At 41.4% G+C, this 24,980-nt stretch overlaps 3 protein-coding genes across 3 annotated transcripts in view; 1 reads left to right on the plus strand and 2 right to left on the minus strand.

Annotated features, from left to right (window-relative positions):
* LOC106657422 overlaps nt 1-24,980 on the plus strand; it is a 67,244-nt gene that overhangs the window by 10,150 nt on the left and 32,114 nt on the right. The gene's annotated exons all lie outside the window — the stretch shown is intronic.
* On the minus strand, nt 13,102-15,181 carry LOC106657416 (protein Malvolio-like). Its single transcript, XM_023463570.1, is given in 7 exon segments — nt 13,102-13,488; nt 13,615-13,866; nt 13,978-14,133; nt 14,283-14,421; nt 14,540-14,766; nt 14,840-14,962; nt 15,043-15,181. Coding segments are annotated over 7 exon segments (1,395 nt in total). The 5' UTR covers nt 15,154-15,181.
* Nucleotides 16,758-19,715, minus strand: LOC106657470 (actin, clone 205-like). Its single transcript, XM_014379004.2, has 2 exons — nt 19,626-19,715; nt 16,758-18,019 (listed from the first exon to the last, which is right to left on the minus strand). The coding sequence occupies exon 2, from the start codon at nt 17,977-17,979 to the stop codon at nt 16,849-16,851; it is 1,131 nt and encodes a 376-aa protein (XP_014234490.1). The 5' UTR covers nt 17,980-18,019; nt 19,626-19,715; the 3' UTR covers nt 16,758-16,848.

A 24,980-nucleotide genomic window follows, 5' to 3' on the forward strand; every position in this document is an offset into this window, starting at 1 on the left:
GGTTTAACAACTTTTTTGACGAGGAACAATTATCGAAATCTTGTAAATACCTCATTTTCGTTTGCGTTATTACGCATTAATGAAATATATCTGCCCTTAAGAAGCTTCGATACATTTTTTCCAATTATTCCTCTATATACTCATAAAACAGCTTCCTTATGAATTTGTCAAGTTGAATCATTAAAAGTGAAGAAACATCTTTCAAATTTTCTGGATTGCAGTGATTGTGTTTCCTTGAAATAATTTTTATTTCATTTTAGGGCTTTACAAGGTTGACATGTATGGTCTATTTGTACGTGCTAATTGCTCCAATTTGATCTCGACGAAGCGATAAGCAATTTTTTCCCTTTCGCAATCATACGTGTCAGATCCTGCACTGCCGTTTCACAACAATTTGTCGTACATCTTGTTCTTTTTTTCCTCAAGATTTTCACCGAGATTATTGCTGGTCTTTTGTCATTTCAAGACGAGAATACGAAAGGGAGAAGAACTTTTTCGCTGAAAAATTATTATTTTGTTATTTAAAAAAGAAGGAAATGAATTTTATTCTCTTATCGCGATTGTTTCTTTACAAGTATGTATAGCTGCTCGTACGATTTATAACTATTCATTTGAGTCGTGCTCAGTCAACTCCGAAAAATACCGATACAACGTTCCATATAATTTTTGCTTTTAATTAAATAAATCGATAACGACCTCGTGAAATACAAACTATACATCCCAGCTCGATATAGAACACAGAGCTCCATAAGCAATCAAGCAATTACAAGCAGGACGTCAATATTTTCATTCATAATCGTCTCTCTGTGGATGTTCGCCAAGCTGCCTGGCGCGCGCGACTCTCGCGAAATCCTCTCGGTCGATTGTCTTCTATATACACACACACAGAGGTCGTTTAAAGCCGCGCGCGATCCGAATGCCACTATAATGCCATTATTATACGACTCGCGAGCTTACGATCGTCGTCGTCGCCGCTGCTGCTGCGGCATAGCGAATATCATCGCGCGCATTCGGACAGTTAGGTTCAACGTACGCGAATTATGACTTAAGGGCGATTACGTTGCACGTCCTGATCCTCTCGTCATCCTCGTAGTCGTCGTCGTCGTCGTCGTCGTCGTAGCCGTCATCATCTTTGCACTGTTGTTCTTCATTGTCGTATTATATGCTTGACGACTACGACGGCGGTACAACTAGTTGCAATCCTACGACTTATACACCGGAGAAATATATTACACTTTTTTTTCCATCTTCGGGTCCGCAAAGTTTAAGACTTTGAGCCGTTGCAGTGCTCGAGTAGTTACCGTATAGTTGTTTAGTCGTACGCCGCTCAAAACTCGCTGCAGTATCTGCCGCTGCGCTCCCGATCGCGATCGAGACAATAGACTTCCTCCTTTGGCGTTAGTCGAGAGATGCCCTCCGATGCTTTTTGCCGAGCCTCGGAAAAAAAATGAGCAGAAAAAAGAGCGAAAATTCTGCTGCATGCGGTAGCGTTGGTGTATACAGACGTACAGTCAGCCGGTAACGATCGATGAAAACAATCCTTGATCCTCGCGGCTCTCGTTCTCGCTGTCGATTGCATATTTTTATTTGTCGGTTTTTATTTTCTTGCCCTCGAGCGATCAAATTGATTGAAAAATGAGGATAAAAAAACACCATTCTTGAATAGAATTGATTTTTTCATAAGATATTGACGAGCATGAATCTAACATTATGTGTGTGATATACCTTTATGCGAGTGTATTACATGCCTACTGGCCAATCGTCGGTGTAAGGGGAAATTTTCATCAAGAAGCTACTAAAATGGAAGAGTCTCCTGTCTTAAGTACACCGGTATTCCTGTAGTAAGCAAGTGTTTACAAGTCGTGTGCAATATTAGCTACTTGCGTGGCACATAACCTAGAATATTTTCTTAGTGTTAAAATATTTTCTTAAAATTCACAGTGATTACATTTATAAACAAGCTAGCCATGCAAAGCAGTGGAGAAATAGTTAGGTAACTATTTTGTGCTATGACATTTTTTTGAGGATCGCTTCATAAACTTCGTTATTCCTTAGGTTGAAGGAAGAACCAAATGATACTTGGTCAAGTGAAGGCAGAGATAACGTTTTCGATTCGGCAGACTCTGATTGCGATATCAAAAACTTTGGAACATTCGCGTTTTATAAATCACCAGTGAGTTCAATAATTTAAATTAGATTCTAATTTTCCACTATCAAAGACTGTTATGCAATTTTAATTTTAGGCAAATAACATAAATAAGGGTATTGCATTACCCGAAAATTTAGATGAGCAAATATTCATAGATTATGAGGGCAAAGATGTTAAATCTGAACTACAGTCTCTATCGACAAGCATTTGCAAAACTGAGCAGCCTATTGTTAAAATAGAAAACCAAGTTCAGACAAACTGCTTTTACGATAAGAATCTGATAATTTTGATAAGAAAGGAATTCGACTATGATAATAATTGTCAATTTCGAGTGCATTCCAAATTAAAATTCAAAGAATACATTAATGAGAAAATAAAGTGTAAAATAAGTCGTAAAACTTACAAAGAAAAAACGAGTTTTAATACACATATTTTTTCGACGCACACAGGCATTAGATTAGACGAATGTGAAATTGGTCTGAAATTATTTCGACCCGTGAAGAATCTCAAAAGGTACATAATAACAGTACATGATCGTAGCAAACCCTTTGAATGTGACATTTGTCGCAAATCATTTGGTCAAAAAGTTCACCTCACACGTCACGTAAATGAAGTACATAATCGTAGTCAACCCTTTGAATGTGATATTTGCAACAAATCATTTGGGCAAAATTGTACCCTCAAAAGGTACATAAATACAGTACATAATCGGAGCAAACCCTTTGAATGTGTGATTTGTCACAAATCATTTGCACAAAAAGGTCATCTCAAAATGCACGTAGGCACAGTACATAATCGTAGCAAACCCTTCGAGTGTGATATTTGTCACAAATCATTTGGACTCAAACATCACCTCGAATATCACATAAATGGAGTACACAATCGCAACAAACCTTTTGAATGTGATATTTGTCACAAATCATTTGGATTAAAATGTAGCCTCAAAAGGCATTTAAATGCAGTGCATAATCGGAGCAAATCATTTGAATGTGACATTTGTCAAAAATCATTTGGACATAAAGCTACCCTCAAAAACCACAGAAATGCGATACATCTACGTAGCAAACTCTTCGAGTGTGATATTTGTCACAAATCATTTGGGCAAAAAAGTAACCTTAATAAGCACATCAATGCAGTACATAATCGGAGCAAACCATTTGAATGTGATATTTGCCACAAATCATTTTGTCGCAAAGCTAACCTCAAAACTCACATAAATGGAGTACATAATCGGAACAAACCCTTTGAATATGAAATTTGCCATAAATCATTTCGACAAAAAAGTGACCTCAAACGTCACGTTGATGCACAAATCATTTCGAGATAATTTTAACCTAAAAACTCACATAAATGCTGTGCATGATCGTAGCAAACCTTTCGAATGTGAACTTTGTCACAAATCATTTGGATATCAGAATGTACTCAAAAATCACATAATAATAATACATAATCGGAACAAACAATAGGAAAGGTGAACTTTTTTTTAAGACATTTTGATGGCAGCGAAGACTTCTGCAATCTACGCTATATATAATTACGCTAATAGTACGCTATGTAATTTCAGAAAGAAAATTTTGTGAAGAACAATAAAGATTTACAAACTGCTAAGAATTTTTTTATAACTTTAAAAAACCTTTGGCTCATAATTTTCCTACACAAATTAAAGAAGGTTTTCCAAGAAGCGATATAGCTTTCAATTCGACGGTGCATGTTCCTTGAGGAGACCCTGAACTTGCGGTGGCTCTCGTAAACACTTATACACTTTACGCACGTGCTCAACGCATCGACGTCGGAAACTTCGGACGCATAATTTATCTTTATTTTTTTTCTACCCCACATAAGAATGCTTCAGTATGTCACAAAAGACGCCAGAGGACTTAAAAATTCTCGCTTGAGTTTTTCTTTTACGTTCTGACCTACTGATTTTTTCAAAAATCCAAAATGCATTTGAACAAATCAGATGTATCTTTGATCAATTCTATAAAATCTTTCCCGAGTTATTTTATTTTTACATAAAGCTCTCACTTTCCGATTAAAAATTGCTAAAATAAAGTCATTCTGACTTGCAATAATGCAATTAAATAAATTCTGGGTCTTGTTTTAGGACGATATAATTATGAAAAAAAATTGAAAATTATTTAGAATTTGCTATTATTAATTCTATAATGAAAAAACTGATCACTTTGAAGAAAAATATCACCAACTTTACAAGTCTGCTTGATAACGAATGTATATAAGTATAACGTGTGGGTTTATATAGATATATATGGGCGCAGAACCTGTTGCTTCGGCAGCTGTGGGCAATGACCCTGACCTTCGCTCTCGAGGTGCTGTTTGCGCGCACGTCAACGATCAAATCTCGTTCTCGTTCGTTTAAAAGTCCGATGAATCAGACTTGTGCGTCGACGTCGGTTCTTCGCGATTAAAGTGGCCGAAACAACAAAAGGAGTGCTGCAGGCCTCTCTCGAGAGTCCACGCGCACCCGTCCTATATTAAAATAATATACAAAAGTAGCAGCTGGATAATTTCGGTATAGTTGGAAAAGACGTCGTTACGCCTCGTGCCTTTTCTGCATTGTACGAGTGCGCATTTTCCCAAGCCCATTCAGGTTTTCCTTGTCACACTACTACTTTGCCATGGCCACGAAATTTTCGTAGCGTTCGCACGAGCTCAGCAACGGCTCGTCGAGAGGAGGTCACGATACCGCGCTTAGTATTATGTGTAATATACATACAACGATATATTAAACGCGAAAACTGGACACAAAAGGCAATCATATCGCCGAGTTTCGTGAAATGTAATTCAGGTTTACGTGTCACCGAATCGTTTCGGTGGGCAATTTTAATCTCGCTCTGTTCTGCGTACGGTACATTTCTCGTTTTTCTTTTTGTTTTCCCCCCCGCTCTCACTGCACGAGCAGCCGCGTACTATATTAATATATTAAATATAAATGCGCCGCTCGCGTGACATGTATTTGTAGCTCTTTTATTATGCCATTTTACATAAAATGCACTATTATGCCGCGGGGCCGCTATATCGTGCGCGCAACGGGCATACTTTAAATTTGTGTCCTCCTCCTAAGCTACTGCGAATGTCTTTGCATTGAAGCCGTTCTCGCGATCGTCACAATAGGCATGCGGCCATTTGAGAGACACATACAGTTACGATTCGCGGTGCGGTGAGTCTCCGCGACTTATCTCTCGTTCGGAAGCGCATCGTTTTGATTCGGATTTAGATGTGTCGAATTTTGACGGAATCTTCGAAGTGAAATGTATATAACTGTATCGGAGCGATAGGCTATTATTGGCTGCACTTTTTTTCGATACCATATAATACGATATACAACTCAATTTGAAAATGTAGAGAAAGAGGCGAGGTCGGTATAATAATCTAAACGAACGTTAGAAACATATATTACGCGCAGCCAATGGCACGTAAAAGCCAACCAATGTTTCAAAATGTTGCCGGCCGCGGCTCACCACCATAAATCGCCGCGATATTTATGCTCCGAAGAATCTCTCGCGCCGCAACGGTATTGTGCGCTCGGAAACCCTACTAACGTTGATGAATCTCCTTGCACCTCGCGTAGCGTAGTGCCGACTGCATCTGTGTGTAAGTGTGACTGTGTGTGCGGTATGCGCGAGTATATGTATTAAGCTCGAGCGATAAATTTCCTATTGCGCATTAAGAGGAATACAGACACACACACATACTTACACTTATACGTATGAGTATATAATAGTTCTTACTTCCGAGGACATTGCGAGAATAATGGAGGAATTCTAAATGGGCGCAAAACGGCAGTGCGCGCGCGAAACGAACTATACCATTTCTCGTAATCATTCGGGCAATCTCATGCTTATTGCTATTATTTTTTTTCTCCTCGCTCGCGCAATAATATTACAATAATTGCTCGTCTCGCTGCGCCATTGATATCCTCGTACTGCACCTCGTATGCGATGATTGTGAGAAAAACTCGGGCTCGCGCGAGTTTTATTCAAATTAGAGCGCGCGAATGGCGAGGGCCAAGCTCTGCGCCTGCGTTATAATACGACGTGCCTATCTCGCATAGACTGCGATGTGCAACGGGCGATGACTGATAAGATATGCGCTTTTGGATTAATCAACGATTATAATTGCACACGCATCGAATTCATTATTCTCGCTGCTATATGTTTCGAGACTGTAAAGGGCTAATTTAAAATAAAATATTCCCTATTGTATTGTATTTATTAAGAGTGAAAAACAAACAGAGGCCCGGGATCATTGGCCCGAGAATGTCTTAATCGATCTGCAATTAAGTAACTTTGGGATAATTATCCGAGTCATTCCCTGTACTATATGAAGGCCTCGCTTCTCGAGAGCGACTCGCGAGTTCAAGTTCAAGATCTCTTTGCGCGGCTGCTCTTGAAAATCGGTATTACCTAATCTTTCTTTTTTTCAGCCGCACGCCGTCGAGAGAGAGAGAGAGAGAGAGAGAGAGAGAGAGATCGGATCGGTATATAAAAAGGCGTTTTAAAGCGCTAGTGCACGATATGTGTACACACACATAAAATAATATAAAAGCCGGTATGCGCGCACATCTCACTCGCGGCTCTCTGCGCTTCGTACGTATACCCAAACGAGTTATAATAATCTTCGTTTCCGATCTTTTCCCCGTATACGTACACATACATTGGGATCGCGAGCGTACATACGCACACACATGCTCGCGTACATAAATTTATATAAGCGACGAATCTCTCATATACGCACACATACGTACGCATACACGTGAGCGCAATTGGCTTTGATCAACACCTGCTGTGCGCGAGATTGAAGCATTAATAGTCTCCAAAGGTCATTAACACTCATTATATGGACCTCGTCGTTAATTTTCAATTACAACGTAACGATGCTGCGCCTTTCGCTCGATATTATAATATATGCTCGCGCTAGCTCGGGCCGAGGTACATGTTTGCTCTGCGGTTAATTAAATATTTACTTATCACCGCGAACGAATGAAGACGCGAAGCGATACGCCACTGATCGGTGGAAGACATTTTCATTACATACGATACGAGAGTATATATGGTGTGTTTACTGCCGTTAAATATATATACGAGCCATGGATGAATGTGCACGGGGACAAGTTGATCGTTACATTTGTCACGACAAACGAGCGGCCCAAACGGGGCTGTATGGATGATTTTCCTCGTCTTATTGGCTCCGTAAAATCGATTCGATGTACGTATGCAACGCATATAAAACGTGCGCATCTGCAATCACGCAATTCTTGCGGCGAACGAAGTTGTATCCGCGTATATATGATGCAGAGTTTACTTCAATCGGCGAGGGATACTTCGATGCCCAATACAGTTATCAATATGTGCTTCGCTATAGACTTCGATATTGGCCGCGTGGTATGGGATGCGCTCGTTGCGGACGTTGAAGTTACCGTATACGTAAGATGCGTACGCATCCGCACGCGCGAATCAAATCATGCATTTATTACGGCTGCGCACTGCACGAGCGTATGTGTACGTATACGTGGGTGTACTACGTGCCATGTGCCCATACGATTCTACGAGTCTATAATATATAAAGTCCCTATATACGGGCGCACATATACAACTTTGGAACGATACCGAGTTAAAGGATATAACACACACATGCGCGCGGACAGCTGTGCAGCGGAGCTCACGCAGGCGCTGAACTTCTATATACGAATCGTATAAAAATAATAGCCACCATAGGTATATATTGCACATGTGCAAGCTCGACTGGACCGTTATGCACACACACAGACCCACACAGAGACACATAGTTGCAGTTTCTCTATGCGCGCGCGCGCGTGCGTGCGATGCATCTGCATGGCTCGCGGAGTAAAGTGTACAACGGCAAAATCCCTGCGTGCGTCTGTCTGTATAAATGCAAGGCACGCCGATCGAGCGCGTATTTATAAATATACTAGGCACTCTATCTGCAATGACCAATCGAACTGCCCCCCGCTCGACTTTGCTTTGAGCAATTTGTATAAGCGCATTTTGCGGCTCTCTGCGCGCTATCCGCTGCACTCCGGCTGGACTCGCTCGAAGAAAGAGAGAGAGAGACGATTTTATATGGGTGTTTGCGCGGGGTGACTCGTGGCACAGCACGAGGAATGCGGAACGCGTCACTCGCGAGAGAGTGGCCGAGCGATAATCATCTCGAGTGTGGATCGATCCTATTCGATAATGCATTCGTAACGTCGTAATGATGATTTTCAATTAAGCTAATTGCTCGTATAAACCTTCATCTCTGTTTCTCTTTTTAAGCGCACTATATTCCCGATCCGGCGCGTTATTCGACAAAATGATATTTTTTTCGTCTCTCTACGATCGGTTAAAATTTGCAGTAAAATAATCTGACAAAAAGTTAAAGCACGCGCGAAAATAAGTTTTTATGTTATGACAATTTGAATTAAAATTAATGTCCTCGACTTGCGATAGTTGAATGAAATATCCTCAAGAGTTTGCGTTAACTATTCTGGACTCAGAATGGCACGCTCGAGCTGGCGCTCGGATCTGTTAAAAACGCATTCAGAGTATATTATACTTTGCACAACACGTGCACCAAGCTCGAACGCGAAAAAAACTCTCATTACGCTTCCCCGAAGATGTTCTTCCATCGGTATCATTACGTCAAAAGGCATGTGCGCAGCCGCTCGAATCTGAAAATTCGATGCACAGAAACTCGCACACACCCGCGCGTGAACTCGCGAGCACGTTCAGCATACACAGAAGCTCGCACATGGGCGGCAAGAGTCCCATGTGTTTACATAATACGTGGGCAGAACGAGCACGTGATATTCTCACAGCTAAGGCATCATCGTTCATCGCATGACGCGCATATACCTCGTGAAATAGAAATTGTGCAGTGTACAAAGCTTATATACGGGCGCGCGGAGCTGCAGTGGTACCGCGAAGACTCTCGAGCGAGCTTCTATTATTTTCCCCTCATCAAATCTGTATATATGAGTGCTTGCTATATGTAGTAAGCCACTCTGGTAATATGTAATCGCGAGTATACGGCGATGTATAACCAAATTAGAGAGAGAGAAGAGTCACTGCCGCGAGTATAACTGCAGCAGCGGGTTTTTCGAGATTGGAATCTAGGCATCTCGTGTCGTGCATCGCTCTTCCTTCCTTCCTTTACCGTGAAGCTCCATCCTTATTTTCTATACTGCAGATATAAGAACAAGCAGTAGCTCCTGACCGCAGGACTCGTTTATTATGTACACACACTTATACACACATGCACATACTTACATACGATGCACATGCAATGAATTATTGTTGCGCTCGTGTGCTCGCATTGTACATACGCCGCATACTTGGCGAAATAAATTTTATGAATTTTCATTTTTCATGTGTTAATATTTTCTAAAGTTCGACACTCATTAATCGACGAAAATCCTCGCCTACCAACGTGAGAACCAATTTTTGGTCCATCCTCTGTACGTACACTTGTACGTAGCAATCAAGAAACAAGTCGAATGTAGTTATATTACGATGCAGCGCGACAAGATGATAACATTCTATCTCTTTCTCCTCTGTTCCTGCGCGAGAAGTCATTCTCAGAGCGACGATAATCCGTAAGACGTCCCTTTTGTGGGATCTCGCGTGCGCACTACTTATATATATATATATTGTAGTACATCTCGTCGGTGAGTATTCCCGTTGCTCCTTTTCTTTCTCTCTCCGCCTACGCCGCTGTCTGCAGTGCTACCGCTGCTTCTGCTGCTGTTGCGTTGCATGCGCTGCGCTGCGGTATCTATAGTTGCGAGTGTCTCGCGAGCCCAACTCGAGAGAGAGAAAGAGGGGTAATTGCCGTAACTGTGCGATGCACTCACATTATATCAGCACGAGGCACGGCATATCGCGCGTAGATGCAATATAAATATTCGATCGACGCGCGTGAATATCAAATTTTAATGTAGCTTATCAGGACTGCGTGGATCTGATATTAAGAATAAATATTACAGCTATGCGAGTACAACCGATTTTTTGAGTCCTATTCACGATTCAGAAAAAATCGATTTTTTTGGATACGCGCGCAGCCTTAAAATAAAGTAGTCCTTAAAAAGTAGCTCACAGTTGTGTGAATTTACTTCTTGCATTTATAATCTTTGAGTTTAATTTAAAAGAAAATTTAACAATCTCTCGACCACTTACTTTTTTCTCGACTCTGTACTTTTTTTGTAATTAAAAAATATATACACCGTTAAGAGTCGCGCGCTACTCGACTCAACGATTAATAATCTTATGCATGCACTTGTTTACCGTGGCTGGGTAAATGTGCATAATTAGTCGCATGTGAAAATTTACTGTTCGTCGTGGTGCTAAGGCTTAAATTGAAGTTCGAGCACCGATAAGACAGCAAAATTGTCGCTTACAAAATTTGTATTCAAGATTACGCTCGGACGTGATGGATTCTTTTTCGTATCGATAGACATATAAAAGGTAGGATTGAAAGTTGATTTGAGTGGCAAAATTGCTATGATTTTTATTGCATTAGTAGTGCGAGTGTGAACTATGAATCGAGTATGCAATTCTGGATTCAGAGGTAGCCAATAATGTTGTTTCAAGTATTTTGGGCGCGTTCAGTTTCAATTCAAAATAATCAGCGAATTACGCATATCCTTTGGATGATGATCGGCGTCGAACATTTTTCTGGTTTCATCACTTATTCACCTATGAAGTGGTTAATGTCAATTGACTTTTTACACGATCTTAGGTAGTAAGTTATTTTTCTTTGATTTATTTAGAAGAGATTTCGATAGTTTTGAACAAGATAGGCTTTGTATAAAAACATCGAAACTCTGAAGGAAGTATGAAAACAATTATACTTATAAACAAAGTAAATATGTTTCTCTTGCGGGGATGTGGCTTTGATACAATTGAGCCTCGTAGTGGTCGTTACTACGAATCAAAATAAATTTTTCCTCTGATATTTGATGCGTGAGGTGACTGTCCCTATTTTGCTCAGTTATAAGAAGACGCCTGCCCCGATTTTTTCTCAACTATTCGTTACCTTTTAATACGAATTAAAATTTGATTCTTATCCTAATTATCTTAATTTAATAACTATATTTCAAAAATACTTAATTTCCTAAACGCTGAATATTATCTTATAATAATAAGAAAAATTGTGCGATATGACTTGAATATTTTTGATGATGTATATTTTTTAAAGAAGTAAAAAAATTTTGTTCCAGTATAAGATAAAAAAAGTCGAGAAGAAATAGAGAAAAGCCTTCTCAACTAAAAAATAGAGAAAGTTACCATATGAGTCAAATATATTTTGTTTTATAATAATTAACACTACGAGGTTCTATTGTATCAAAGCCACATCCCCGCAAGAGAAACATATTTACTTCGTTTACAAGTATAATTGTTTTCATACTTCCTTCAGAGTTCCGATGTTTTTATACAGAGCCTATCTTGTATACAAATTTCGGAACCTCTTCTAAATAAATCAAAGAAAAATAACTAACTACCTAAGATTGCGTAGTAAAACCACTTAGCACTCACCACTTTGTGGGTGATGGAATCGAAATGGTTTTGGATGCCGATAATCAATAAAGTGGACATCCACAATTTGCTATAATAATTTTTGAATGAAAGGTTTGATCCGAACTTTTATTTTTGTTCAGTTATTCGACGGCTTGAACCAAACGTGAGTTTTGCTTTGCGAGCCTTACATAAATAGACTCTGTGAATTTTACATAAGATATGTTTTGTGCTATTCAATCACTGCAATGTATACTAACATCGGAAAATATGTTTATTACGAGTGATTTAAAAGTGGTATATACACCAGTTATTCGATAATTCTGCCCCGTCAAGAAAACGTAAACATAACAAAGGGTTATAGGTAATGTCGAAAAGCTGGCGCCTTCCAAATGAGAACATTTTGTACGATTAATGAAACTCTTTGAAACTGTGAGATAAAATAAGACAATTTATTGATCATATTACACAGTTTTTGGATGAAGTGACTCAAAACAATTTGTACGTGTCATTTGCAAGTAATGATAATGTTTAACATGAAATGAAATTGTATGAGGAACAAAATAGTACTTTTACCTAACTGAAGTTTTTAATAAAAAAAAGTATATTTCTTTAAAATTTCTTTTGGAATGTTCTAATATACCTTGGTTTTTGTAAAATAATTTTAAGTATTTTTACAAACAGTACTTAGCATTACACATCGTTTGCTTATACATAACAATATCACTCGTATTGAGGAAGAAAAATTGAATAATCTATTGGAATGACATGTTATAATGGAACCACTCAACTTATATATTTTAATATTTACACTTGAGTTCTTTTTCTATAAAATCATTTAAAAAATTACTATCAAAAAAATCTAAACCAATTGGAATAATATTTTTCAACAAAATATTGAATACATTTACAATTTTAAACTTAACCGTTGGTTGAAATAACAATTAAAAAAAATTGTTCAAACGCACAAATAAATGAAAAAAAGAAATACATGACTTCATCAACTTCTTGACACCACTTCAAGATTTTTAGTCTGCGGTCCCGTCACGTACTTGGCGATAAACTGAAAATAAAATAATTTTCAGCCCATTTATAATAGATTATATCGAAAAAAAGACTCTATAAATGATTTTGAATACTGACTTTGATTTTGCTCATGGATGATGCACCCATGGCACATGCTAGGTAAGCCAAAAGATAAAGACAGAAGAGAAGGTAGAGAAATCCCACTACTCCAATCGCAACGAAAACCATGGCGTGGGGTTGTTCGTTTTTGGCCACCATCTCTCGCAAAAAAGTCGCCACCAGGAAAAAATTGATCCCAATGACGAACAGAGACAGGAAAGTCGATGCCACCTTGTTGAATCTGTCAGAAAATTCTCAATACGATATTTTTATAATGAATAAAAAAAAATAAACTCACAGTCCATTCTTGAAATCGCCCATGACGTCGGCGCTACTGGTGAAGGCGATGAGCGGTAGAGCGGCGAACGGCAGCTGCAAGCTCATCGTCACGTTGAGAATGTCGTTGAGGCCCGTGAGCTGCTCGATGCTGCTGAAGAAGGCGATGAAGAAGGTCGGCACGATGGCGATGGAGCGCGTTAGGACGATCCGGCGCCATCTCGGCCACTTGAGATTGAGAAAGCCCTCCATGGCGAATTGGCCGGCGTAGCTGCCGGTCATGGTCGACGACTGGCCGGCGGCGAGTATGCCGATGGCCCAGATGATCATCGCGGTAAAGCCGAACGAGCAGCCGAGAAAGATGCCACCCTTGTAGAGGTCGGCCTCGAAGGGTTCGGCGTTATTCTAAGACGGAAAAAGAAAAATTATCGCTTTCGTTCGTCTGCAACGGCTTTCGAGCTTTTTGCATTTATACTCACGAGAAACTCGTCGAGTCCCCAGGAGAAATTTCTGGCTTTGCACGTTGCATACTACGAGCGAACAGAAAAGAAATTACGATAAAGATTGATTAGCGCGATGCGATCGATCAGAGTGTATTTGGCTAGTGTGTAGTGAGTCACTCACCACGTCGGCGTTGCTCTTATTGTAGAGGCCGTGCGCGAATACGCACATGACGAAGAGATTGATAAGAAACGAGAGGAACAGGGCGATCGACGCTTCCGTGAAGTAGTACATGCAGGCCTCGCGCACCTTGTTGGGCTTGGTGCGGTCGATTTTTCGCGACTGCAAATATTTAGCGGGAAAATAATTTTAAAAATACGATTCGAAGAGTTTCGCTAAGATCGTTTGCACGATTTTGATGTGAATCCATGGAGATCAAAACGGGTGGATTACCTTAACAAGTGCGCTGTGAAAGTACAGATTGTGCGGCTGAATATTGGCCCCGATCAGGCCGACGGCTTGTATCAGTGCACTTGTATTGCAATTCGAGCACCAGGGCGTGAACATGCCTTTCAATAATTCACCCTGTGGAGGTGCCGACACTACGTACTAGAAAGCATGTGGAATAGAATATAAGACGAACGAATATACCACGATACTATTCGGTCGACTTTTTACCGTTTGCGTAGCGAATATATCGACGCAGATAATTATGAAAAGCTATGATAATTATGAAAAACGCGGAGCCGGTAGTTTACCTCGTAGCCGAATGTCAAGGCCATGATGCCGATAAAGATGCCGAAGAGTAGCTCGACCTTCCTCATGCCGTACTTGTCGAGGTACATGAAGGTGAACGTGTCGATGATGGTCAGCAGGACACCGGCCCATAACGGTAACCTGTGCGCCGTGGGCCAATTTCAAGTTTCATCATAACATACTCGTAACAAAATGAGGAAAAAAGCGCGTGCGTTTATACGAGCAAAGAGCAGTAGTGGCAGGCAGCTGGCCAACGAACCATTTACTGGTGAGCAGGTAGAGCGCGATGGACGTGCCTATGACCTCTTGCATGTCGCTGCCCGTGATGGCTATCTCGGTCATGAGCCAGAGCAGAATCCGCGGCGTCGTGCGGAACTGCCGATAGCACATCTCGGCCAGGTGAAGGCCGCTGACCACGCCGAGGCGCGAGCTCAGTCGCTGCATTATCAGACCGAGGCAGGTGGCACCGAGCAGCAGCCATATCAACTATAGCACACACATGCGTCATATTCATGGGTCATGTGTGTGTGTGAGAGACCGGAAACTTCTCGATACTGACCTTGTACTGAGCCGTCACTCCCGATTGCAAGTCCGACTCGATGTTGCCGGGATCGAGGAAGGCTATGGACATTAGGAAGCCCGGACCCATGAAGGCCCACAGCTTGCGAAAGCTGAAGCTCGTCTTCGTGGTGGAATTATAGGCAACCGTTGCAATTAAAATTTTTTAACGCAAGAGGCAATCTACATTCTGTCAATACTCACGTGATTCTCCATTTCCGGAATGTCGATCCTTTGGTCGCCAAAATCCCCGAGAGAATTTTTACCCATGTCATTGTTGATATTTTTTGATGGCCTGTCTTCGACTGGCCTCATATTTTTTTCGTCTATTCACACGAGCCGATCGACACTGTCGAAATGCAAAAAAATGAGCAATTATGGAAAATTAAAAAAAAAGAACAACATATTATTGACACTTGTAGCGATGAATTTGGACCAGGCTAATTTCAAAAACTACAGGCTTCCAGTTTTTCCTCACCTGCTGTACGGTACGCGACTGTCGAACACGCGTGCACGCGCGTTGTCTCTATTTTCCAAGTATGTAGTGCACTCGGCTTATTATTAATAAATTTTTGTCAACACGACGCGATAACGCTACTTCCAGTCGAGGCGATTCGAACGATGGTTAAAAATAAAAATTAAATTTCTAAAAACGAAATAGAAAGAGCGAGAGAGCGACAATAAAAATGTGCTCGGACACTTGCGTTTACAAGGATGCACTTGAAGCGAAATGAGAAGTGCACATCAGGGAATCGACTATATATAGGCGTCATAATTACATGCTCAAGTCGGTAACGATTTTATCCATTTCTCCTGTGATTCCCTCAATTTTACCGGCTGATAATCGATTTAATCGATTTGTCTCTCCTCTTAGCTCCAATAATAATCGTCTGCGTCGTCTGCGCTTCGTCGATCTCGCAGCCGCGAGCAGCAATACAAACGCGTGTAAAAATAAAACGGATGGGAAAGTCGCACGAGCTTTCTGCTGCTGCTGCTGCTGCTCGCCGTCTTCGAATAGAGCCGTGTATTACGAAAATACTCGGCGTATTTACACATTTTTTCGCCTCGCACGAGGCATGGGGGGCTCGCGTCCAACTGCGTGTCAGCAACATGTAAGCATATGCTCTGTATAGCGTATATGATGATTATGACTCGCGAGCCGAGCGACTATTTTTGTGAAAAATTTTTTTTATATATGCGCCTCGCGACCTGAATTTATTATATCAGCCGTTCGCTTACTGGGGGTTATTATTATTTTCGCGTCTATCTTCGTGTCTATTATGTGTATATTTATGTCTAGGTGGTGTTGCGCGAGCTTCACGCAGTTCGTGGAGCTCGATATACATATCCGCGCCTATACCTGGAGACAAATATTATATATAGATGTCCCTTGTGTTTTGATATATTATTTAGCAAATCTTTCAAAATATCGTTTTCAGAATGTCGCTTGAGGTAGAAAATAGAATAGCCAAAATAGTTTTATTTTTTACGTGTCTTACGAATGTATATTTTTATTTTTTTTTTTAAAGTAACAGCGTGTATACAAAAAATGATTTAATGTATGACATTGCCGAAATGGATCGAAAAAAATAATAATGTAACAATTATAATAATCGATAATACATATACATACTAGCCTGGCACAAATAAACAAGCCTGCATATACGTGTAATCGTGCGCAATATCATTAGAATATACTATTCCATTACAAATTCTTGGGGACAATCGATATAATAATTAAAATTATATAAACAATAATCGTTATTATATTGATGGAAGCTAACAATTTAGTAATGCAATCAAATAGTTATACAATGATGCAGAAACATATAATAACAGGAGTTTTGTGTACCGACTGCATTCGGAATTGTGTCTTGTTGTTGTTGTTGTTGTAGTTGTTGTTGCATGTGTAGTCGTGCGTGTAGTTTTTTAACATAAAAGTATATAACCATAATAGAGATATAATATTTATATATAAATGGCGAGTGACGTTGGCGGCTAAGTTGGCGCTTAGAAGCACTTGCGGTGGACGATGCCAGGGCCTGATTCGTCGTATTCCTGCTTGGAGATCCACATCTGTTGGAAGGTGGAGAGGGAGGCGAGGATGGAACCACCGATCCATACGGAGTATTTCCTCTCTGGTGGGGCGATGATTTTGATCTTGATGGTGGACGGGGCCAGGGCGGTGATCTCCTTCTGCATACGGTCGGCGATACCGGGGTACATGGTGGTGCCACCGGACAAGACATTGTTGGCGTACAAGTCCTTACGGATGTCGACGTCGCACTTCATGATGGAGTTGTAGACGGTCTCGTGGATGCCGCAAGACTCCATACCCAAGAACGAGGGCTGGAAGAGGGCCTCTGGGCAACGGAATCTCTCGTTACCGATGGTGATGACCTGTCCGTCGGGAAGCTCGTAGCTCTTCTCGAGGGATGTGCTGGCGGCGGCGGTGGCCATCTCCTGCTCGAAGTCCAGGGCGACGTAGCAGAGCTTCTCCTTGATGTCGCGAACGATTTCACGCTCAGCCGTGGTGGTGAAGCTGTATCCTCTCTCGGTGAGGATCTTCATGAGGTAGTCGGTCAAGTCGCGACCGGCCAAGTCCAGACGGAGGATGGCGTGGGGAAGGGCATAACCTTCGTAGATTGGGACGGTGTGGGAGACACCATCACCGGAGTCGAGGACGATACCGGTGGTACGACCGGAGGCGTACAGGGAGAGTACGGCCTGGATGGCGACGTACATGGCCGGGCTGTTGAAGGTTTCAAACATGATCTGTGTCATCTTTTCACGATTGGCCTTTGGGTTCAATGGGGCCTCGGTCAAGAGGACTGGGTGCTCCTCGGGGGCGACGCGGAGCTCGTTGTAGAAGGTGTGATGCCAGATCTTCTCCATATCGTCCCAGTTGGTGATGATACCGTGCTCGATGGGGTATTTCAGGGTGAGGATACCTCTCTTGCTCTGGGCCTCGTCACCTACGTACGAGTCCTTTTGGCCCATACCGACCATGACGCCCTGATGCCTGGGGCGACCGACGATCGAGGGGAAGACGGCGCGGGGCGCGTCGTCACCGGCGAAACCGGCCTTGCACATACCGGAGCCATTGTCAACTACGAGGGCGGCAACTTCGTCGTCACACATTTTGATTTGTTTGGGTTTGGGACTGTTTGGTCAAACGAATCTGCAATGAGAAAAAAAAATACAAACGATAAAACAATGAAAAAGTATCCCACGGTATAAGACTACGGAAATTCAAAGGTCCAAAATCTACTTCCGTGAAAAATAATCAAAGTCCGAAAAATTAAATAATCGTACCGTGATAAACGATCAAGATGATTCGCGCCGGACAAAGTACGAGAGAGAACTGAACGGAAAAAGTAAAGCGTCCCGCGAAGAGCGAGCGGAAACTCGATCGACTCCCCCCCGCCGCCGCCGCCGCAGCAGCAGAGCGGGTCTTTTAATAATAGTCTGTGTGTGCTTCTAAGTTTTCCCGACTCCCACACAAACTCGTAGAAACACGCGAAAGAGAGTCTTGACTACGGAATATGGTCGCGCTTATTTTTGGGCGCGTTTCGTACTAATTTTAGAAACGCCGCACCCTATACAGCGCGCACGCACAAGCGCCGATCATAAATCCGTGCGCGCGCGACGCGCTTTTTATAAATAAGACTCGGCTCTCATCTCTCTCTCTCTCTCCCGCTCTCTGTCTTTCACGAAATGACTCGCGCTAAATATTACCCGTTCGTACGAGTGAATTTGTAGCTTTTACGCGGATAAAGTTGATGACAAATAAGTTATGAAATTTTGCGACGATTAAAAACGAGGCGACTGGGTGGCCAAGAATTTCATAACGATTAGCGCGGCGAGTATCGTCGAGACGATTTTCGCGGTTATATAACGTTTTTAATGTAATCCAAATGATAATGACATTTTCGAGACTTAGAAATTTTCGCGTTTTATTTACCGCCCGTACGTTAGGATAAAAAAAAATTATACTTCGACGTGAAGCGATCGGGTAATTGAACGTTAGTAAATGTATTTATGCAATGATTATTATCTAATTGTATAATGATTGATCGATGAAGATGAAATCTGATTCTAAGAGTCAACTTTTATCTAAATTTTCACTCTAGAGCCATTGCATCGCTGGCATTGGTCAGCTAGCCATGAAGCTCACGACCAATCGAGCGTCTACGAAGGTATATTTGAATTTAAATTTTTACGCGCTCCGTTTGAATGCACAATTTTTTTAAACAACGAGTTGAGCTGAGCACAATCCACAATCTGAATGCAAGATGGAGGTCACTGTAATTTTTTTTTTAACTGAATTGAAAAATCCTTCCGATTGTGGCTGCGTTCAACTTGTTGGACAAAAAAAAAGTCCAACAACAAAACGAAATACTTGGGTATTCAACTGCATCAGCGCACAATTTGATAAAAGCACAGTCGATATGATCTTTTATCAAACGATTAAACTTTGAATATCAGTTGAATATCTGCAGTAAAACTTGTGTTGTCGAACGAAAAAAAAAACTGACTCGATAAAAGCACACTGGTTATGAACACTGATTCGTTGACAAAGTCCCAAAGTATCACTTTTTTTGAATCGTACGAAAAACTTGCGATGATCGAAAAAAATTATAAGAAAAAACACTTGATCGCCGTCGGTTGAGCACAGAATAAGATCGAAAAAACGAGAAAAGTTGACTCTTGGTGAGATTCTCTAACACTTTTGTAGCGGGCTTGCGAGCTTCGAAGAGCTCCAACTCGCTGTTCGCTGTACGTACCGTTCACTGGACAGCTGCGATGGCGTCTGTGCTTCTGCCGACTCGGTCGCAGCTATTTAAGCGTTCGATTCTAACGCACACCCCCATAAATGGTCCGGACGCGAGGCATCATATTTTTGCCATAGCTATAGTGATACCAGCCAGTGGCGTGTGCCCCACTCCGCCCGACTCCTCCACACACGGGGCCAACAAATTTTTGAATATCTCTTCTCTCTTTCTCTCTCTATTTCTCGGCGAAGCGCAAGCTTTTTCGTGTTGTAAGCGCGGCACGACGTTCCGGGCTTGCCAGAGAGAGAGAGAGGAGCGATTCGATGCTGTGTAGCTTTTTTTAAAATCCCTATAACCCACCGCGCTCGTTCGCTTATAGCGTCGTTATCTATAATGTTTTTTGCCGAAATTTTACTCACGCAACAGCCCTGCGAGCGCGTTCTATATACGACGGCGAACATTTGTTACAATACTTTATATCTGTGTCGTTTATTTTCACGAGGCTCGCGTATGTGTGTGTGTATATATGTTTCCGTGTGTGCCTATGCTTATACGCTTACTCATTCTCTCGTTGCACTTAAAAATAACAAGCACACATATACACGCCCGCGCCTCTATTATTTTGACTCCGCTTAACGCCAATTTTGGTCTGCTTGCCCGCGACCGAGCTTGAGTAACGAATTTTTCGCTTTACGAATGCATTACGCAGGCATGCCTTTATTAAATTAGCTAATTGTGCTGACGGGTGATATTCTCTGTCAGCTTGTGTTAACTTGTTCGTAGATATACTGTATACCCCAAGTTTAAAGGGACCGTATAATTGAATGAAGTCATTAGATTATTCCAGATTATTTAAGTTTATATAACTAATTTTCTTTCTTTTTTCTTATCAATTATTTAATTATTTTCACCCCATGCATTTGAATTTTTTACATAAAAAATATTTATAGGTCGATCAATTTTTAAATGAAAAATAAGCGTCCAGTCATAAATTTGCATCAATGCCAATACGTGGTATAAACATAAAAAACACTGCGAGAAACAATCTTTGTTATTCGAAGCTCTTCTGAGATTCGGATCAACAAATCGACCGAAAAATCAAGTTCATCCAAATAGCTTAAGCTCGAGCTTTTGCTCCACTCCACTAACATTAACATTGTTCATTGTTGATATTTTGTAAACTGGCCAGGAGAGGCGTACAGCGATCATTTCTGGTTCGGCTTGAACTTAATTTGTTTCTCTTCAATTGCAATTGTTTTCATTTTTTCCTCTTGCAATCTAAGATCGATAAACGTAATCTATGCGATAATTTGATTATCATAATTCGTGGTAAAAAGTACAATCTAGTGATTGAATAACAAAGCCGATTCACTTCCAATGAGCTAGATAAAAAATTGACCGTGCGAAATATAGTTATAGTTGCATCTTCTGCACAAACGCATGCTTGAGCAACGCATGCGATATATACATGCATCATCATCATCATCATCCCTGAGTTGAGCGAGATCGTCGTGTGTGCAAAAAAGGCATGAGAGACTTGCAGTCGCAGGCGTGAAACGCGAATTCCCGGGGCGCCTTCCGTCAAAGGCGTGTGGTAGTCTTTTTCGTCGTTTTCCTTATCTCTTTCTTTCTTTTTCTCATCCTTTCTCCCTTCCTCGTGTTGAGGGAATGGATACAAAAATATTTCGGTGTAGATTTATATACATGAGTGAGCTTGCACCGAGCTTTATATCGCTGCAAGCTGTTTCGTTAGAGTAAAAAGCTCTCTCAGTGGAGTCGCATGCTTTTCACGAGTACAGATCGTTTTTTGTTCAGTTAATGAAGCGTCTCGATAATTGGCATTGTCGCATTCACTGTCCATCTTCCGCAAGTATGGCAATCATGTTACCTACATACGACAGCTAGCCGCCTATCGTATACACAAAAAAGTCCAAATTTGCTCGCACATAGAAGTAGTGTCTTACAAGTATTTTTGTATCGCGTCTATTTAGAGTTTTCGCTACATGCAATCCAGGAATACGTACGCAAAATTTATACATTCATCGATCCGTGAACGTATAGCTATTCTGAAAGAGCATCATTTCGAATTAGCCTGAGTCTGAGTCACAATTTTCAAGTGTTACGTCGTCTTGTTTATCAGTGACTTAAGATTTCTCTCGCTATAAATATAAACGCCACCGACGCGCGAAAGCTATATATTTCGCTCGCGTATATAGCGCAGCAGTAGCTGAGGCTGTATAGCTGGCCGCGATGGCTTTTGTTTATCGCGCGGTGCCGTGCGAGCTTTTTTTAAATGAGACCGCCAGAAAAGCTCGCACAGAGAGCCGTCTGCGCAGAAAAAAAGCTAATTTTTTTTTCTTCTCGTGACAAGAGATATTCGCGCAAGGTTGGGTGCTCGTCGTTATTCAAGATCGCGAGGAATGTGAATTGCAAGACGAAACGAAGATCACGAATTGGAGAGAGAGAGAGAGAGAGAGAAAGAAAAAAAACAACAAAAAACGCGAGCGACGATGAAAATATAACGTTACGATGATCGTCATTTTGGTCGACGTCGTTGTCGCGCCGTTGCTGAATGCGGCTCGGTAGAGCTTGCGCGCCAGCGTCGAGTAAAAGTAAACGAGCGCGAGTGTGTGTGTATTGCTCGCTAGCTCATGCGCCTCCCACCTACTTTCACCCTGACCGAAATAACGTCCCAAAACAGGGGGTGTATATGATTTCGGATAGCCAAGTTAGGAGTTCCCTAAACATCGAAACACCGAATACGGCGTGCCGAGGAGGAAACGGCCGAGCGATGTGCTATATACACGAAGTAGCAGCAGCAGCAGCAGCAGCAGACTCACACACCCGCCGCGATGTTATTTTCAGCGAGTGAACGGACGCGCGATGCTGCTGCTGCTGTTTCTATTTCGTTCGGCGGAAAATGAGAGAGATCGGCGAGGCGCTTTTTCAAAATATTTTTCACGAAAATTTTTGCATCGGTATTTTTTTTTCGAAATTCAACAAAATGCACGAGCGATCGTGATCGAATAACAACACAACTCTCATTCCGATGCGTACGAGTTACTTGGAAAACTGTTTTTTTTTTTTTTAGATTTTTCTTCCTTCCGTAATTGTCGACGTACGATCTTTTCTTCTCTCCCGTATACACACCCAGCTATTTAAAAATCGCAGTTATCCAATTTGCATATCGCACTGATTAGCGCGCCGAGAGCGAGAGAGGCAGCTCTCTTTAATTGATTCGCTCGGAAAGATAGGGGCTCTGTGCATTTGCTCGCGAGCTCTTAACGGTAAAAACGCGAAGCCAAGAGAGAGAGAGAGAGCCGCTTTTGTCTCGAAGTTCTATTATAAAACCACCGCAGCTCGCGCGCGCGTATGTATAGTACGCATAGTTTTGTGTGCGCCTCTTGTATGCACACATACATAAGCATCAATTACTTTAAAACCGCAAACAGGAGTAATGTGTTCGACGACGAGCTACTGAAATTAAGTAGCCGATCCTCTTCCCTTCTTTCTCTGCCTCTCTTGTGGTCCTCGACGACTCGCCGCAAATATGTCGGACTTTATTACTTTTATTTTTTGCAAACGTTTTTCAAGTTCTGAATGATAATTTTTTACGTTGTTTTCTGTTGCAGGTGAGGAAAATTTTCCTTATGATATTTTAGCGAGCGCTCACAACCAGTGGTAAGAACGGAACAGCGATCAAATTCTATTTTCATCGTATCATTCGAAGAATTGCAATAATCGATTCGTATCGATCGATCGGGCGCGCTTAATTTTATAATAATGCGCGATGAATCAGAAAATCATCCGCGAACCTTATCGAATCTGCACTCGGTCTCACGTATTTAATTCGTGAGATATTCGATTCGATTAAAGTTTAAAATAAAAAAAAAGAAGAGCGATGTAATAATTTTTTGCATTCCGGTATGAATCGCGATCGCACGACTCACAACACATAAATTTTCATTGGGAAATTGTCATATTATAAATAAAGTAAAAACGAGCGTAAGCTTCGCCTTATATACGCATCGATAAAAGAGAGTCACGTCAAAAACTCGCGATGTGTCGACCCACTTTCCGATTAAAATAAACTTTCGTTTCGCGATCACTCGCAGGTTCTTTTCTCTCTTTCTGGACAACGCAAATCCGTGTTAACACGCGCGCGCCGAGCTTTTGAAGCTGATCGTAAAGAACCCTATGTTCACCTACACAGAATGCGGGAGTCGCAGGCCTTTCTCTCTCCTTTTGAGGCTTTTTTTCACGAGAACGAGAGGTGTCTTGAAGCGCGGAATAGACCCTAGCGAGACTATTAATATACAACTCCCGGCGAGTAGGTTGCGACTTTAAAGCGCGCCGTGGCTAAAAAACGCTCGACGTTTTACGTAAATTAGCAAGACCAAAACAAATAACTTTGAAAAAATGACTTGTACCTAATAGTTCAATTGTTAATCAATAATAAACTGAGAAGGATGCAGTAAGAAGAGTAAAAGAATATGAAGAAAAAGAAAGAAAAATGTACACTTTTACCAACCCGCGGTGGTTATAATTAGAATTCAATAAACAAAAATACAATCGCGGCTGGCGCTGAGCAATCCGGAAATAGAATATTACGTGTCAGAAAAAGCTATCCGTGCATGTGTGTCTGTATTTATCCGCGTGTTTGTGTGTGTGTGTTGGTGTGTGCTCGCGTCGAGCTTGCAAAATCTTTTTTATTTTGGAATATCGAGTCTTGACGTACGATGTGAGAAAAATTGTTATCCAGTGGATGAAAATTGTATGCACCAAGGGTGTTCAGAGCCGGAAAAATCAAATAACAGATAATTAGGGTTGGCTGGGCTGAGATTAGTACATGGGTTATTTTGAACCAGAATATTTTTTCGTGTTTTTAGACCATTTAAATTTTTTTAGCTGACCCGATTTTACGAATTCCTACACACTTCTATACTTGAAATGTCTACGAGCTACACACTCAGATACGTATGTGCGTGGGTGGCTAGGAATGCGCACTCGCAACATAAATTCTCGAGAAACATACGTTACACCTGGATCCTGAAAAATCAATTCGATTAACCGAGGTATATAATAAGAAGGTACACAGAGTACGGTCGTATACTCGGAAGATCGGAGCCTGGCTGCAAAACTATCCTCTCTCCCTCTCTTTTTCTTTCTACCTCTATGCGCTACGCTGCATTTTTTACTATTACGCTATTTCTGCAGCCAAGGCGTCAAGTCGTAATTTCATCCTCGATGATGTAGCTTCTCGGCGCGTTATAATTACTTTGTATTTGTCCGAAAGATGATTAATAGCTTAGCCGCGCAAATGACGAAGCTCTCTGTATACCTACTAGGCTCTTTGCACGGTGCGAA

Source organism: Trichogramma pretiosum, unplaced genomic scaffold, assembly GCF_000599845.2.
Source record: "Trichogramma pretiosum strain Unisexual culture from Peru unplaced genomic scaffold, Tpre_2.0 scaffold119, whole genome shotgun sequence".
NCBI classification, from domain to species: domain Eukaryota; kingdom Metazoa; phylum Arthropoda; class Insecta; order Hymenoptera; family Trichogrammatidae; genus Trichogramma; species Trichogramma pretiosum.